Source organism: Amblyomma mixtum, chromosome 3 (genome assembly GCF_055824585.1).
Source record: "Amblyomma mixtum isolate Tamu chromosome 3, ASM5582458v1, whole genome shotgun sequence".
NCBI classification, from domain to species: domain Eukaryota; kingdom Metazoa; phylum Arthropoda; class Arachnida; order Ixodida; family Ixodidae; genus Amblyomma; species Amblyomma mixtum.
In genome coordinates, this window is record NC_143014.1 from 393,002,648 (window position 1) to 393,021,275 (window position 18,628).

The 18,628-nt window shown below is 47.7% G+C and overlaps 1 protein-coding gene across 1 annotated transcript; it reads right to left on the reverse strand.

Moving 5' to 3' along the window:
* Positions 1 to 1,582: 1,582 nt before the first annotated feature.
* On the reverse strand, positions 1,583 to 2,532 carry LOC149357199 (aurora kinase A-B-like). Its single transcript, XM_089577896.1, has 2 exons — positions 2,421 to 2,532; positions 1,583 to 2,338 (listed from the first exon to the last, which is right to left on the reverse strand). The coding sequence occupies exons 1-2, from the start codon at positions 2,467 to 2,469 to the stop codon at positions 1,791 to 1,793; spliced, it is 597 nt and encodes a 198-aa protein (XP_089434022.1). The 5' UTR covers positions 2,470 to 2,532; the 3' UTR covers positions 1,583 to 1,790.
* Positions 2,533 to 18,628: the final 16,096 nt, after the last annotated feature.

The following is an 18,628-nucleotide window of genomic DNA, read 5'->3' on the forward strand; positions in this document are numbered from 1 at the left end:
CGAATAGTTGTAATTAAGAGAGGATGATGTGAGGATGCTGTGCAAAAAATGTGAGTAGGATGATTGGTTTATTAACTAAGGCCAAAAATGAAGGAAAAACGTCGAAAAAGCAGTGATGTCGATAAAGTGAGCGGATGGGAAAACAGCCGTGGATGGCAAAAGAGTGAAAGTAAAGTTTGGAATGAATTGAAATGTATTTGATGAGTGATAAAGAGTCGAATGAAAAGTTTAATTGACTTAGATTAATTCGTTAATTAATTATCAGCAAGAACTATTGGAAGGTTGGATAGGCTGGATGGGGATATAGTAAGTGTTCGGGAAAGCAACCATGGTGCCATATTTGAAAAACCAAAATAACTGATTGAGATAAAAGTATAATCAATCAGAGTAAATAATTGATTTTGAATTAAAGCATAAGGTAATTACGCTAATTCAGTAGCTATACTAATAAAGAAAAAGTATGATAAAGAAAAGCGATGAGTGCCGAGGACGCGTCAATCCTTTTGCATTCTCCCAATGCGAGTCGCCGCTGTGATCTCTAATTTTTTGAAAACATGAATACAAATTGTTTAAAATTTAGTCTAGATATCCTGCAGTATATTAGAACGTATTATTTTCATGTTTTCTCCGCAACTGTCCACACACGCTTCGCTCCGGCGAAAAAACTTAAAACACCAAATACGAGGCCGCGGCGGCTGAATTTTTTTGGAGGAGAAATTCGAGGCCCGTGTACTGTGCGATGTCAGTGCGCGTTAAAGAACCCCAGGTGGTCGAAATTTCCGGAGCCCTCCACTACGGCGTCTCTCATAGCCTTAGTCGATTTGGGACGTTGAACCCCATAAAACCAAAACCAAACCAAGTACGAGTATTTGAAAAGAGCAAAAATGAAGAAATCGAAACGTAGACAGGGTTTCGGCTAAATGATGACATCACGAGGGAGCATACTGTGACGTCACGGATACTGTTGCAAAATCATCGTGTGCGTGTTGATTGCCCGAATTAGCGACTAAGTGAGAGTTTGACTCAATGTTTGTCACTCAATATTCGTCTCGAATGATGAAAACCCAGCTTGAAATTCTGAGCTGGAAACGCCAAGATAATATCGGCAGCTATGCGTCTAGCGACGTCACACACGCAAGGCTGCCTGCGACATCTCCCCGATTGAGGCCACAAAATGCGGAAATTTAAGAATTTGTTCGCCTCGCTCATTAATTCGACACAGAAGACCAGAAAAATGCGGAGAAAGTACCGTAACTGTTTCAATAAATTCATAGGAGGCAGGAAGACGCTGTAGCTGCCCTTTAAATCAGTTTAGGGGAGTTGGTTTACTATAATCGAATACGACTATACAATGCAACGCACTCAAAAATTCAAGGTGATGAGTGCCATAAGTTTAGAGTTTTGGCTGCAAAAACACAATAACGTTAGACACTTACTGTATAAAGCATAGTAGGAATTCTATATGCTATGGGATTTTGATCAAGAATGTGGTTAAGAAGATCGCCGAGTGTTTTGGCCCTTTGGCCCATTTTAAAAATCGAAGTACACAACAGGGCATGCTCCCAAAACATGGTTGCATAAATCGTGGTAAAAGTTTATTGAATACATGAATAGAAATCATGTTTAAAATTACAAGCGTATTAATTACAAAAGTATATTACAAACGTATCGTTTTATATATATATCCGTGACGAATGGAATTTCCACAATTAGAACGAACCCAAATGTCCCTTTGATTCGCAAAGATTTGTCCTAGGCAAGCACTGTACAAGTCCACTAGAAAGGTGCAGCTAGGAGAAGCTACACTCTGCATTCTTTGTGATCCATGGATGCGACATCACTTCCTCTAGGCTTGCCCTTTTTTTCGGCTCGTTCCACAGCAGCCTAGAAATGAGATCCTTGGCTTCATTGGAGACATGAGCAGGGAACTGGAGGTCCAGACGTCGGATCCTGTCATAGGTAGTTCTTGCGGAGATCGATTCAAAAAGAGGTTTTCCGACTAGGAACCCATAGATCACAACACCTAGAGCGCAGAGATCCACTTTCTCGTCGTAGACGCTGTTCTCAAGCATTTCGAGCGGCAAGGAATCCATGGTACCGCACAGAGTTTCACACCTTGAAGACGGAGCATGGACGGACCAGCCAAAGTCTGCTGACTTGAGCACACCGTTGTAACCTACCAGGATATTCTCTGGATTTATGTCATGGTGCATGAATTTCTCGGTGTAGAAGGACTGAAGTGCCTTCCAAACTTGGTGGATATAAGTCGCGAATTTTTTGCTGTCAAACATTTTTCCTTTCGTGAGCTCCTTGTATAGATCTCCTTTGGGTGTGCAACCTAGAATAAGGTAAACCGTGGAAGTAACCATACAGTCTCAGGATATGATGATGTCTGAGGTATAGCTGAATTTCGATCTCACCTCGAAGCTGGTGCTCAACGTTGTTGCTCTTCAACTGGGACTTGAACATAACCTTCAGTGCAATGATGTATTTGCTATTCTCTCATGCCAGGTATACGTTTCCGAATGTTCCGTTGGGTAAGGGTCGTCCAATCTCGAATTCGTCGAGGCTCTATTCCAAGATCGTTTTTTTTTGTTGGAGTCGGGATCTGTGCTTGCCGTCCTCTGTATGGCGTCAGCAGCCCTTGCATTCTGTGGCTGGTTTTCCTTGTCGGCCATAGCAAAGCAAGGAACTGGACTCAGGGAAATTAATACATGTCGGTGAAAGACTTCAAGCACAAGAGACTACTGACGCCTGATGACAGTAAGCTAAAAGCGCATTGCACTGCACTCATCACACCTGGCCTGCTGGCACCAGTTGTGGAGGGCGGTGTACGGGTAGGCCAGGCAGCCGTCGCTCACCCGGTGGTCTGGGAGCACCCCGGACTGCAGCATGAGGAACAGCAGCAGCAGGTGGCCGAACACCAGGCCCGCCACGTCGTGCCACACTGCCACCAGCACTGAGATGGCCATCTGCATGCCCCGGGCTTCCGCCAGAAGCAGGTGCAAGATGCGCAGCTTCTCGAGATGAGTCAGGATGCACATGCCCGTCGTCTCCTCGTCCTCACCAGAACAGTCAAGCAGCGGCCCAGAATGTTCTCCAGCAGTGCCACGTCTGGGAGCGCGCGATGAAAAAAGCGTCACGAGCCGCGTGGAAAAAAGGCTCGGGCTTCGGGTTGCTGTTGCTGGGCCGGCGTTATTGCGACAGGGGTGGAAGTAACGAAAATCCAAGCCAAATCTTTATTGCGACCCGGTCGCAGGGTTGCCAGATCGGTCCGACCTCAGGTCGCCAAATTGACCTGTGTAGTAGCCCCAACGTAGCCAAAAGCGAAATTTTTGCGTAGCCAAAAGTAGCCAAAAATATTTGTTTTGTGACATTTCTTAGGCATACTAAATAAATTTTTGGCAAAAATATGTATATATTAGATTTTTTCCCGCACATGATGTCTGGGTGGTCCACACCACTGATCAACGTTACTATACAGAGACTAGAAGGTTTTCCTAGTGTCGCGACCGGGCCGGCGCAGCTGAAATAACTTGCAATGCTCAAGGCAGATGGCGCTGCCGCCCGCTGGCGTGCGGGCGGGCGCAAGAAGCCCCTATGGGTAGTGCTCGCTGGTTCAGTCGGTTGATCGTGTGTGGGTTGCTATCACTGCTTTGACAAGGCGTTAAAGTGTTAAAGACGGTGCAAACACTGGCATGGGTTCTCTTCTCATTTAGATTCGACACGGACTAGCTGTAACACCGACAGTGTGCCGCGGCAGGAGCAAATGCAAGCGTCACGTCGGGCCTCACCTACTGCGCCGTAAAGAAGCGTAAAAACGAATTTTGAACATGATACCGAAATGAGAAAAGGAAGCGGCACAAATTGCAGGGTAGAACGTCTTTATTACACAAGGTTCCATGACAACAATGTACTAATGCCTTTTTTTGTGCGAAGCGCCCTGTGCGAGGCTACTGACAGCGCCTCATTTTCAGCAACTTTTTCTTTTCTCGCTGCGCGCCGCGCTCTTTGTTTACCGACTTTACAAGGAAATGCATCCTAGTCAAGGCGTAAAACTTGACCACTTCTGTCGTAATTCGACGTCCATGCTCCGCGCAGCCCACACCTTGACGCTCACGTCCGTGAAGAAAATGCAGAAAGCTGACCATGCTATCTGCGTGTAGCTCATTGCGGCTGAAAAACACCGTAAATGTGTCCTCAAGCTTAGCTATGAGCTGTTCAATTGGCCTTGATGGATAAACTAAGACTCCATGGTCAAAATTTCGAGTAAGTGAGGCATTGTTGTTTGACTCGGCTTGCAAAGACGAAGTGCTGAAACAAGTTGCACATTCGGGGCAAGGAAATCTTTTAAGGATTTTTCTTACAACATACCCAGCTACATAAAAAATTAGTCTGCTGTCACTTTTTTTTGTCTACACAGCCCTGATGATCGCTCAGGCTGCTGTGCTCCTCGAGCAGCTCTGCAGCAGAAGCCAAGTTTCCGCCATCCAGTAAATTATCGACAAGTTCAGTTATTCGTTCATTTTTTCTTTGGGAACATCAGATGGTTGCAAGAGGGCAGTCACGACTTCTGCAGGTACGTTTGCTCCTTTTGGAGGCTTTGCGAGGCTGTAGAAAGAAAGGTTGTTGATAATTATCAAAAACTGCCCCAGAGTTGGATGATGATTGCAACCGAAGCACTGGCGCATAATCCCAAATACATTCTCCATCCTGTCTTGGCTTAGGTTTGCAGTCAACAAGTACTTGTATTGCAGCGACGTGGTAAGGCATTTTACAAGCGACAGTGTGCTTTGCAGCGTTACACGCAGCCCAAGGGCAGTTCCTGCACTTAAAAAGCCGCCACCATACTGTGCAGCATGTTCCTCCCATTCCTTGAGAAAAACAATGAACTCATTCAAAAACTGTGCACTTCTTGAATCAGCACGAAGGCCTTTTGATGGGATTCTAGATGACAAACCGTTCAAACCGTTCAAACAAACCGTTCTGTCGGTTCGACGTTTCTGACGTTGTCCCTTTGCAAATGGTCCCGGTAAAAGAAAATACCCTTTAGTACTTCCTGACTGAACAGCTGAAATGCAAGGTTTACACGCATTTTTTCGAATGCGTTTGGATGCACATGTGATTGCGTGATGTGTGGCATCACCTTCAATGTCACAAATCGCCCGCGCGCACTTGCCAACTGGCTCGGCGAACGGCGCGGCTTGCATAGCGCGCCAAGAGCACGCAAGATGTCGCTTCAGCTTCATCGTTTACAGACTCTTCCTCCATGGACATACTGTCAGCTCACAGACAATCGCCCCTCTGCTTCGACGCCGATATCAGCCGCCCATCTTCCTTCAGGGTGCATAATATACACCGATGCATCACACACAGCAGTGCAGGGAGTTATTGCAGTTTACAGTCCCTCACATCCTCATCTCAACTCCCGTGCTACATATAGCACGGATACTTGCTCCCACCTGGCCTTGGAGCTTCAGGCGATACACAATGCCATTGCTTTCCTTCCACTCGTACCTACTTTCGATATTGTACACATTTACACCGACTCCCTTGCCGCCCTTAAGCAGCTTAAGGCTGTCCGGCGCACATTCCAAGTTACACAATCCATTCACCAACTTTGCACAAAATACCCCTGTCCTGTGCGTATACACTGGATTCGCGGGCATGCCCAGGATCCGCATAATATTCATGTGGATGCAATGACACACCTTGACACATCCGATATCCCGCCACCTTCCCCTCTTCCCTCAGATCCGTTCCTGTCCCATGTTTCCGAGAAACAGTCTTTGCGTCAGCGAACACGCGCTCTAATTCCTCCGTGTTCGTATCCTCTCCCCCGGAGTCTCACTCGGGAGGAGGAGGTATCTGTGCGCCGGATTCGGGCAGGAGCGGCTCTGACTCCTTCTGTGCGTCATCGGTGGCGTGACAAACGTTACGAAGTGACAGACAAGTGTCCCCATTGTGGTGCTGCGCCCGACCAGTGTGATGAACAACACTTGCTGTGGACTTGTCCGGCTACAGCTTCCGTGAGACGACGTTTACTAAGAAAGGTTTGCCTGCGATGGGACGTTGCAGACGACTATACCAAGTGGACTCTAGATAATCGCTATATCACGAACTTTTGCCGCTTTTTAAGCGAGGCTTGTTTGCACTCCTTTTTATAACTCTCTTTCCTTTTTCATTATGCCTGATGGTAAACAGCTCGAATAAAAAAAAAAAGCCGCACGCCTGGCAGCTGCAGCGCCACCTACGCTGTGCATCCAAACCGGTTTCACAGGGGCCCCTTGAAACGGCGGCCGTTCACGACACTAGGGGTGCGTTCCAATTCTCTAGACGTCCGACAAGACGTCTAGTGTGACGTCTAGGAAGCCGTCTACATGTCTACATATTGGAACGTGTCTACTTCACGCGCCACCTTGCGGCAGATAAACTGAACTAACATTTGGGAATAGTTGCACTCCTATGTTCTTAAAAATTCTTAATAAAACAAGTTAAAAACGCGCTGTTAGTAGTTTGCTAGTACTTATTTTATTTTTTCTGCAATAATGGTGCGTTCATCGCTACCGCTTCAGCAGACGATCTCACCTGCATAGCAGACGATCTCACCCGCACGATTTCCTCTCGCTCGATTCACAAATATAATCGTAGGTCCACAAAGACGGCTTTATTTGCCACCAGTTACTATAAAAATCAACTTAACGGAATGACTGACACTTGAAAGATGGTGCGTCTCCGGGCTCCAGTGCCCGCCAAGAGCACGGCTCACTCAGCTCTGACTGCACCAACTGCTCCGCCATCTTTAGACAGGAAGTTAGCCTGCATCGATGTGGACTTCGGCGAAGCAATCTTCTTGGACGGGTTCGTGAAAATCGGAACGAGTCTCAAAATGGCGGCTGTCCGGCAAGACGTCTAAGTAGACGTCTACTTGGGAGTATTGGAACGCACCCTAGGAAAACCTTCTAGCCTCTGTACTAGAACAAACTCAGTTCCACAGCTCTGCCCGGAGAGCTGTCCCAAGAAGTGGCGGTCGCGCGAACTAGTGGCGCTGCGATCGAGTCTTGCTCCCTCGTCTCCGCTCGGTGCGGCTCGCTGGCCCTGTTGCGCCCTTTTAGAGCGCAGCTCTTTGGCGTCCGTTCCTGGGTTTCGCGTCGTCGTCGGCGTTGCCGTCGGCCTCGTAACCAGCTCCGCCCCCCTTTCATCCCCCCAGCGCTAGCAGCGACCGACTGATACCGCTGGATGCCGCTGACGCCGCTAGAGAGTCAAGATAACGTGACTGCATAGAACACCGTCGCCGCCATGCAGAAAGAGGAGGAAAGGGTCCCCCCCCCTGTTCTTGTGTGGCGGATAGGGTGCTCTTCAGTTGCCGACGCGCCGGTTATTTCACGTAGGCCCCGGCACGTCGACGAATACGTGACCACCTTCCCACGGCTAGACCTGGTTCTTAGCGCTGCGGAAGCGAGGGTATCATATTGTTTGTGTCGGCATCGGCGGCGTTGTCCCTGAAACCAACTCCGCAGCTGGGGTTGACTCACTATCGGCGTCAGCGGCATCAGTCAGTCGCTGCTATCTCTTCCCTCCTCCCTTTATTGTGTTGTCCGCTTGCTGCGCGCGCTTCTGCCCCCATCTTTTGCCGCTGGTGGTGGTGAAAAACTTTAATCAAAGAGAGCTTGAGGGTTAAAAAAAAATAACCCTGCTGCATGGTCGGTATCCTTAGTCCGGGACACCGCATGACGAGGCCCCGTCTCGCGCCCGCTTGACCAGAGCCCTTTGGGACTCCAGTGTGGAGCAGTTGAGGAGGGCAGTCTCCCATGCCTCTCGGGTGGGGGTGGGGGAGGGGGGAAGGTGAGGATTCTGAGTACATGCCCACACCATGTGAAATATATCGCAGATCTCTCCACAGTGCGGGCAGCGCCCATCTGTGTTCGGATCGAAGTGTTTTGCTATTGCAGGACAGAGAAGGGTTCCTGTCTGCAGGCGCCGCAGAGTTCGCTCCTCCGCCTTACTCAGCCCCTTGGCAGGTGCCGGGTAGAGACGGTGGCTGTCTCAATAATGAATTAGGATTTCGCGGAACCGCAGAAGCGGTTTATGAGCTTCTGAGCCATTAGAGCTAGGATGAGGAGCCCGGTGTGTGAGCGCTCGGGCGGCCGCATCAGCGGCCTCATTGCCTCGTAGACCCTGTTGGCCAGGAGCCCAGATCACTTTTGTGCGAGTTGGATCGGCGAGAGCGCGTCTTAGAATTTGCTAGGCAAGAGGTGATATTTCGCCTGCAAGATAATGTTCACAGGCCCGGTGAGAGTCTGTGATAACCGTTTTCGATTTTGGATCGGCGGCAGCGAGAGCTATTGCGACTTCCTCCGCTCGTGTTGAATATGGGGCCCCCTCCCCCCGCTTCCTGCGAAAAATAAAAAAAAATTCTGTGATAGCGCATACATGTGTTGCTCGATTTCTTTGCCTCAATCTATCGAAAAGGTGAAACAGCTTATTTGCTGCGCTCAAATTTCGCATTAGGAAGTAACGTAATCGTCGGTAATTTTTTTAAAGAGAGCGCTCGCGACAGCCGTTTTGTGTCGTCTGCTTCTCGGTTAATTTTAAGGCGAAAGCCTTTAATAAAGAGTTTTAGTATAGCGTTAGCGCGATAGCGGACCTAAGGGAAATTACGTTAGCGTGCCGCAAGCAACTTATCCCCACAGACAGTTTTAGTATAGCGTTCTGAAAACGTTAAACGCCAACTGCTTAACATGGATGCGAACGGTCCTTCTAAAATGGTCGACACTGCCGCTACCTTGCCAAAATATAATATTTCCGAGTTTTTTAAACGATTTATTACTGTAGTGCTTATTTTCGTCTGCAAAATGACCCCGAAATTTAAATAAAATGAAAAAACAAACGTAAAGCAGTGGCGCCATCTAGTCAAGGCTATGTTAACTACAAGCCGTTCGAGCAAGAATATTTGTCATCACTTGACGTGTAATGTCAAAAAAATATTTGAAGTTTAATATAAACTCTCTTTGCATAATTTAAGTCCATAAAACATCACGAAAAACCTCCAAATCTATTTTTGTCTCGTTCCAGACGTTTTTGCTAGGTGTCTGCTGCGTTTCGGGCCGTTGCAGACGGTAGCAGTGCGGCTGGAGGTGCTATTAGGCTTGCGCGCTCCAGAATCGAGAGCGTATCTTAAAAACTGGGCTGAATTGCAGCATAAACTTTATCGTCGAAGCAAGGTAAGTCATAGCGAAAAGCAAAAACACCAGTAGTTGCCGGTAAACATGCCGACCGGAATCGCAAGAGCTGCTGAATCGGCTGAAGCGGGCGGCTGTCGCTTGATAGGACGCCGCCATGTTTCCACGCTAAGGGCGCAAATGCCGCAACGCTAAATTCTGAAAATTGCGTGCGTACGCTAACGCTATTTCCCCGTTAGCGTTCTGCGCATGCGCACTCTGGACCCGCTATTCCGCTATGCACGCAATTACGCAAAGCCCGCTATACTAAAACTCTCTATTGTCTCATACTGTCGTTCGCAGCCGTGTCGGCAGATGTGTCCTCGTTTTGGCGTCAGTAAAAAAAAACTGTCGAGGCTGAGAATCGAACCAGGGCCTTTGGCATTTGAGGTCACTTACTCATTTGGCATTTAAACTAGCCATTAACTCATGACTAGTTAGTCATGATTGGTTAATGACTAACTATCCAGTCATGACTGGTCAGTCATTAATCACTCATGACCTGTTAGTCATGATTGACTAGTTATTCATTAACTAGTCATGACTGGTTAGTCATTAGTCATAACTGATTAGTGATGACTAACCATGACTAATGACGCATTGGTCATGACTGGTTAGTCATTAAGCAGTAGACTAGTTATGACTGGTTATAACTAGCCATGATTGATTAATTACGAACTAGTCATGTCCAGTTAATGACTGGCTACTCATGACAAACCAGTCATGACTAGTCATGACTAACCAGTCAACTACTAATGGCTGGTTAATGACTAACTTGTCATGACTGCTTAATAACTAACCAGTCATGACAATTAGTAATTGGTCATGGTTAGTCATGATTAATCTGTCATGACTAACCATGACTAATGACTAACCAGTCATGACTAACCATGACTAATGGCTAACCAGTCATGACTAGCCATGACTGGTTAATTACTAACTAGTCATGACTAACCATTAATGACTATTTGGGTCATGACTTGACCCATGACGTACTAGTCATGATTGGTTATTGACTAACTAGTCATGATTGCTTATTGACTAACTAGTCATGTCTGGTTAATGACTAGCTAGTAGTCATGACTAACCAGCGATGACAAACCAGTCATGACTAGTTAATGACTGTCACAAAATGAACAAGGGAGGGGAAAACCTCAGTTTGCTAGAGCCAACGTTTCGACAAGGGGACTTGTCTTCGTCTGGGAAGACGAAGACAAGTCCCAGACGAAGACAAGTCCCCTTGTCGAAACGTTGGCTCTAGCAAACTGAGGTTTTCCCCTCCCTTGTTCATTTTGTGATCGCCAAGGACCATCTACCGCACCCTCTCTCTACCATAGTTAATGACTGGTTACTCATGACTGTTTTGGCATGACCAACGTTACTAGAACCAAGTTCTAGTAATGTTGGTCATGACTAGCTAGTCGTTAGCCAGACATGACTAGTTCGTCATTAACCAATCATGACTAGTTGGTCATGACTAGCTAGTCATTAGCCAGACATGACTAGTTCGTCATTAACCAATCATGACTAGTTGGTCATGGCTAGTTAGTCAATAACCAATCATGACTAGAAAGTCATGGGTCAAGTCATGACCCAATTAGTCATGACTAGTTAGTCATTAAGCAGTCGCGACTTGTTGCCATTAGTCATGGTTAGTAATGACTAGCCATGACTAATGACTGATTAGTTATGACTGGTTAGTCATTAAGCAATCATGATTAGTTAGTCATTAACCAGTCATGACTAGCTATGACTGGTTAGTCATGACTAGTCATGACTGGTTTGTCATCGCTGGTTAGTCATGACTAGCTAGTCATTAACCAGACATGACTAGTTAGTCAATAAGCGATCATGACTAGTTAGTCAATAACCAATCATGACTAGTAAGTCATGGGTCAAGTCATGACCCAAATAGTCATTAATGGTTAGTCATGACTAGTTAGTAATTAACCAGTCATGGCTAGTCATGACTGGTTAGCCATTAGTCATGGTTAGTCATGACGGATTAATCATGACTAACCATGACCAATTACTAATTGTCATGACTGGTTAGTTATTAAACAGTCATGACAAGTTAGTCATTTACCAGCCATTAGTAGTTGACTGGTTATTCATGACTAGTCATGACTGGTTTGTCATGACTAGCCAGTCATTAACCGGACATAACTAGTTCGTAATTTATCAATCATGACTAGTTATTCATGGGTCATGACTAATTAGTCTCGACCCAATTTGTCATGGCTAGCCAAACCAAGTCGCCCCATAGCCGCCTCGTGTGTGCCAACGGCCGTGCGGCCAAAGTTGCGTGGAAAGGCTTTCGCCTCGCGCACTTTAGATCATCAAAGGGGCCCCTGAATTTTGTTTTAGTATTTTGTGACATCGGGCCTCTTCATGTTGACCTGCTTTTGCACCGGGATGCAATAGCGGGTATCCCAACGATGACTCCACAGAGTCATTTCAGCGTTTTTGCAATTTTTTCACAATATTAACAGCCTAATTTCGCATCACACAAACGTTTTCTCCTGGCCGCTCCATGCTTCCGCGCTGCGTGTAGCAGACGACGCGCCCGGCAGGGAGCAAGACTCGACTGCAGCGCCGTTAGTTCTCGTGACCGCCGCTTGGGACACTCTCCTCCGCTGGGCGGTATGGGGAGCTGCGAAACTGAGTAGGTTCTAGTAACGAAGCCACTGATGATCTCCACTACAGAGGCTAGAAGGTTTTCCTAGTGTCGCGACCGGGCCGGCGCAGCTGAAATAACTTGCTATGCTCAAGGCAGATGGCGCTGCCGCCCGCTGGCGTGCGGGTGGGCGCAAGAAGCCCCTATGGGTAGTGCTCGCTGGTTCAGTCGGTTGATCGTGTGTGGGTTGCTATCACTGCTTTGACAAGGCGTTAAAGTGTTAAAGACGGTGCAAACACTGGCATAGGTTCTCTTCTCATTTAGATTCGACACGGACTAGCTGTAACACGGACAGTGTGCCGCGGCAGGAGCAAATGCAAGCGTCACGTCGGGCCTCACCTACTGCGCCGTAAAGAAGCGTAAAAACGCATTTTGTACATGATACCGAAATGAGAAAAGGAAGCGGCACAAATTGCAGGGTGGAACGTCTTTATTACACAAGGTTCCATGAAAACAATGTACTAATGCCTTTTTTTGTGCGAAGTGCCCTGCGCGAGGCTACTGACAGCGCCTCATTTTCAGCAACTTTTTCTTTTCTCGCTGCGCGCTGCGCTCTTTGTTTACCGACTTTACAAGGAAATGCATCCTAGTCAAGGCGTAAAACTTGACCACTTCTGTCGTAATTCGACGTCCATGCTCCGCGCAGCCCACACCTTGAAGCTCACGTCCCTGAAGAAAATGCAGAAAGCTGACCATGCTATCTGCGTGTAGCTCATTGCGGCTGAAAAAGACCGTAAATGCGTCCTCAAGCTTAGATATGAGCTGTTCAATCGGCCTTGATGGATAAACTAAGCCTCCATGGTCAAAATTTCGAGTAAGTGAGGCATTGTTGTTTGACTCGGCTTGCAAAGGCGAAGTGCTGAAAGAAGTTGCACATTCGGGGCAAGGAAATCTTTTAAGGATTTTTCTTACAACATACCCAGCTACATAAAAAATTAGTCTGCTGTCACTTTTTTTTGTCTACACAGCCCTGATGATCGCTCAGGCTGCTGTGCTCCTCGAGCAGCTCTGCAGCAGAAGCCAAGTTTCCGCCATCCAGTAAATTATCGACAAGTTCAGTTATTCGTTCATTTTTTTCTTTGGGAACATCAGATGGTTGCAAGAGGGCAGTCACGACTTCTGCAGGTGCGTTTGCTCCTTTTGGAGGCTTTGTGAGGGTGTAGAAAGAAAGGTTGTTGATAATTATCAAAAACTGCCCCACAGTTGGATGATCATTGCAACCGAAGCACTGGCGCACAATCCCAAGTACATTCTCCATCCTGTCTTGGCTTAGGTTTGCAGTCAACAAGTCGACAGAAATGTCACGCTTCTCAATTGGTCGAAACGGTCGTGACGTCACAGTGCGCACATTTCAAACGGGGCAATTGTACTTTGGCTAGTAACCATGCAACCAATTGAAGGGATCATATAGTGATGCTCCAAGTGGGACTGAGCTTAGCTAATTGCTTAATTACCCAATTAGCCTAATTAACTTTTCTTGTCAGGCCATATAAATTAATAAAACCGAGTAGGAAATTGGTCGAGCCCGGGAATCGAACCCCGGTCTTCGGAGTGCGAGACGAGCATGCTATCCACTCCGCCATGCCAGCTCGATGGTTTAGAATGAACAAAGGCGCGTCTAGTGAATACGGTGTCTTCGCTCACTGCCATCCTCCTCCCTTCCCTTCCGGCGAGGTTTAGATGTACACCTAGATATGAGAGACACATTTCCTTTCCTCAAAAACCAATTTACCGACAAGCGAGCCGTAGAACCGAATGGGCGATGGCGTTCTATGAACTCCCTGGCAGCGTTGCAAGACTCTGTCGCGTTCCACTCTTAGAGGCGAAGCTTAACATCTTAACCACACATCAGTGACACAAGCAGCTACACCATGCTTAAGGCTTTCGCCTTACCGCACTTTAGGTGAACAAAGTGCCCCCCTGAATTTTTGCAAATGGATGGTTTCACACGAGTCCTATCCAGGATTGGCCTTTGCCAGTATATTTCCAGTATTGGACCGATTACCTTAGGCGCTGGGGTTTCCCTTAGAGGCCGCCGCAGTTACTCAGTGGTAATGGTACTCAGCTGCTGACCAGAGGCACGCGGGTTCGACCAAAGCCGCGGCGATTTAATTTTGGTGGCGGCGAAATTCCAGAGAACCGCGTATCGTACGGTGTTAGTGCATGTTAAAAATTGCCAGGTGATCGAAATTTCCGGAGCCCTTCACTACGGCAGCCCTATAGCCTGAGTGGCTTTGGGACATTAAATCTCTGAATCCATAAACATTTCCCCGAGAGGTGCAGATACCAGTTTTCAGCGCACACCACCTCAGGTGATCATCCGGTTTAGATCATGTGTAATCCTTTTTTACGTGATGTAATTTGTTTTAATTTAGAACATCTTACCATCGTTAACCCCTTGTCCATCCACACACAGTGCTTCATCAATGTCATGATTTTGTATCTCAGAAAGTTGCTTGACTGACTGTGACGTGTACCCAGAGATTCAGTAACTTTGCGCAACTAAGAGATGCCTAGTGAAGTTGCTGGGAATGCAACAGAATACCACGGGTAAGGTTTAAAAATTTTTCGCCTTCGACGCTCTTAATGCGGCAGCATTTAGGCTGCATTTAGGAAATTTTCAAATTGGTCGAGAGAGGTCATGTGACCTTGTGACGTCATCAAAACCTGGCCACTATGGCACGCAGCACCCTATCTACTCGTTTGTTAGTTACTGCCGCCTGCGGTACGCAGCTGTGAAATTAATTCAAATAAATTCGATGCAATTGGCTAATGTTCATGTGGCCTGTGCATAAGCCGTTCGGGAGCTGGGAAGAGAAACCTGGGTCTCTCAAGCCCCGCCGGTGGCTGCGTTTGAAGCACTCGCCTGCCGGGCAGTGGCGCATCGCTGAACCGCTGCACCAATGCGCAAGCATAGAGTTTCTTACTATTACCTAGAGGGAAAGCTGGCGACCCCTCTATGGGAGTTTGCATGGAGACCCCTCGAGACCACTTCAGCTACCATGGGCGCTCAAAGCATCATGGGGCGGTGAGCTACTTGTTGCAGAACTACAACTTTTGGCCAAAAAATAATAGAAAAATAAAGCTGTTCAATAACTACGAATGTCCTAACATTCAATACCTTGTCTAATGATTGCAACAAACGAGCAGCAAAGCATTTAAGTGCAAAGTTTGCCCAAAATAAGAGATGACTAGCATTCCTATTGGCCAAGTGATGAACACTAAAAAAACTAATATTTCGTAATTAACAGGTGCACTTTCAAAAGTAAATATGTTTTCAAAAAAAAAAATTGTTGCTTAGATACTTTACGAGGTTTTTTTAATGGTATTTCGGAAGAGTAAACCTTTTATTGGCGTCACGTGTCGTCGCGTTTTCACTAGTATGGCTTTTGCACACTGCGTTCGCGCCAAAGTCGTCTGCGCACACGCGAACAGCGTTTTTGGAATGAAACATCTTAGTAATGACACTCCGTGCTCCTGACAAACTACGACTGTCCCGCAACAAGTAGCTCACCGCCCCATGATGCTTTGAGCGTCCATGGTGGCTGAAGTGCTGCGGCGCCAGCTTTCCCTCTAGGTAATAGTAAGAAACTCTATGTGCGCAAGCACTGGTGTGTGGTCTCTCTGCGTTCCATGAATGCGATTGAGAGGGTCGTGACGTCATTAACACCATAGACACCATATAGGGCACAGCCAAACTTGAAGATTCCAGGACCTCTAAAATTTTGCAAGTCGGCCAACCCCCAAACAATAGATTAAAGGCCAACTACGCATTTTTTTTAGTTGATAATCACAGCCCATACCATAGAGTGCCCTCACTTCGCTGGAGAAAACCGTTTTCCAAAATACCAAGTCGGAGTATTTAAAGAGAGCGGAAACCAGGAAACCGCAACCGAAACTGAGTTTCCACCAAACGTTGACTGGCGACTCTAGGTGAGAGCTTGCGTAATTAATTGACTGAAATGACGAAAAAGCAGCTCGAAATTCTGTTCAGCAAACGCGGAGCGAATGCGACGGCCACTGCATCCATTGATGTCACACACGCAAGGTTGCCCGCAAAATCTCTCCCATTGAGGACACGGAGCAGGAAATTTGGAACTTTGTTTCCCCCTCCCCCCCCCTTCGAAATTCGGCACAAAGGACCGGAAAAGTGAGGTGAACGGACCGTTAACGTTTCAGTAAAATCAAAGGAGGTAGAAAAAAAAACGCTTCAGTTGCCCTTCAAATCCGTTTAGTACGGGATTAAGGTGGATTAGGGGCTCGGAGTTGGTAATCCGATATGAAAACCCTGTGCAAACTACTCAAACTTTCTAGGTGTCGACTCATGCATGCCATATAAGTTCGGAGTTTTTGTGGAAAAATCCCAAGAACATTAGGCACTTATTGTATAGAGTAGAGCAGAAAACCTAAATACTACCGCAATTTCATTTTTAAGAATGGGGTTGATAAGGTCCCCAAGGTTTTTGGCCGTTTGAACCATTTAAATTTTCAAAATGTATAGAGTACATTCCCGTAAACTTTGTTGCATAAAGCATGCTTAATGTTGCAGCACGTTTCAAAAAAATTTCTATACGCTTTACGTGTCGCACTGCTTAGAGATGACAGATAATATTGTGCATGTATCCTTATGCAGACCCACGGAGTCCTCATGGCATTGTATGTGAATGCTGTTGATTTGGGGGCAAGCCCATTCAAAACGCTGTTAAACGACTCCAAATCGTATGCCTTTACTCTTGGTGACAGCTGCTGAATGTCCTTTAGAAGCAGTGGTGTTGTTGCAATGGCCTCCACTTTCTTTGTGTGAAGAAGAACCCGGGTGAAGCACACACAACGTTTTGCGCTGTTAGGGAACCGAACAAAAATTCTCCATCACGTACTGCTAACTATATTGGAATAGCATGGGGTAGTGGTGTCATTATTTTCTTTGACTGCTTTGGGTTAGGCACACAAGATCTCTTCTGGTATACTAGTTATGCTCTAGGAGCCCACTGAAGTCCTGAGAAAGCTGTGTAGAGGAGTGAACTGTACTTACCAGCACTGAGCCATGCAGAACTGCTGAAAAGTCAAGGCCCATGTAGAAAGCTTGGATAGAGTTGGTTGTGCCCTTCGATGATGTTGTTGACGTGGTTCACAAGGCTGTGTCACGCTGCCTCAAGCAGCTCCACAAGCGCGAGCACAGCAGCACAAGTGGCTCATAACGACAGCAGCCTCCATTTGCGCTGCTATAGCACAGCGCTGAGCTGTCAACCAAGAGAGAGAGAAACAACTTTATTGCCATAGATTGGCGGGATTTACGGCAGGTGGGCTTGGTGTGGCCCCCAGGTGGGGGCGACTTCCTGGGCCCACGAAATGAGTGCCAGTTGGATGCTCTTGTCTGGCCTTCTGAGGAGTTGGTTCCATCCGTCTTCGGAGGGAGCTGGCAGTAAGGTTCGAGGGGGCGGATTTCCCGCGCAACCCCAGAGGATGTGAGCCTGGGTGGCGATTTCTCCCTGGTAACAATTTTGGCAGACGGGGTCGTATTCCCCGTCCGTGATGAGTGAAAGTCTAGAATGGCTAAGGATGGAGTGTGTCTGCAACCTGCGTAGCAAGGTGGCTTGCGCTCGATTCAAGTCGGGGTGTGGAGGCGGGAACTGGCGTCTCATCTCTCTGTAGAGGTTGGTAATTTCGGCAAAGGTCTGGGGAGCCTCGGCAAGAGCGTCTGGGTCCGTGGGGCCGGCCGCCCGGTTGGTTAGTCCTCGGGCTAGTCGGTCGACCCCTTCGTTTCCAGAGTTTCCCGCGTGGGCGGGTACCCAGACCAGGTTGATCTTATGGTCGGGAGTGCAGCCGCGAAGGATGCGTGCAGCGGGGTGGCAGATAAAACCTGCCGAGTAATTTTGTATCGCTCTTTTGGAGTCGCTGAGGACTGTGCGCGTACGTGGGTCAGCGATGGCCATCGCGATGGCGGTTTCTTCTGCCGCAGTCGGAGAGTGAGCTACAACTGTGGCGGCGGTGACGAGAGTAGATTGTGGCGTGGTTGCACAAGCCACGTATGTGTTTGCACTTTGCCGTGCAGCATCTACGTATATTGCGTGTCCGTCGGCAAGGTATGTGGCATCTAGTGCTTGGGCTTTCAGCTGACGGCGCGTATCATGGCTGCCAGGTAGCATGTTTTTGGGGATTGGTTTTATAACTAGGCGGCTATAGACCCCTATCGGAATGGGCGTCGTGGGGTGGACATCGCCTATGGGGTTGATGTTGAGACGGTCAAGTATGAGCCGCCCGTGTTTAGTGCGGGAGAGGCGGTGGATTTGGGCGGTCTTGTGTGCCTCTATGAGTTGTGTGAGCGTGTTGTAGATGCCGAGTTGGAGGAGGTGCTGTGTGCTGGCGTACTGAGGTAGCCCCAGTGCCGCTTTTTACGCTGAACGTATAATGCTGTTCACAGCTTCCTCGTCCTTCCGGCGGAGGTGATAGTAGGGGTAGGAGTAGACTATCCTGCTAATGAGGAAAGCTTGCGTGAGCCGATAGAGGTCATCCTCCTTCATACCTCTCTGGCGGGTGCTGATGCGGCGGATAAAGCCGTTGATCTGATTGGCTGTGGTGCGGAGGCACTGAATGGCCTCCGAGATTTGCGTTTTGTTCTGTATTAACATACCCAGAACGCGGATGGTGCGGACCGGAGGTATGGGATGTGTGTCGACTTGAAGCACAATAGGTTCTTGCGGGTCGGGTATGGGAAGGCGAGCTCGTCTGT

Coding starts and splice junctions, on each gene's coding strand:
- LOC149357199 (XM_089577896.1), bottom strand. CDS start 2,469: ATGTTCAAGTCCCAGTTGAAGAGCAACAACGTTGAGCACCAGCTTCGA. Junction 2,339..2,420: donor CGTTGAGCACCAGCTTCGAG/GTGAGATCGAAA, acceptor ACCTTATTCTAG/GTTGCACACCCAAAGGAGAT.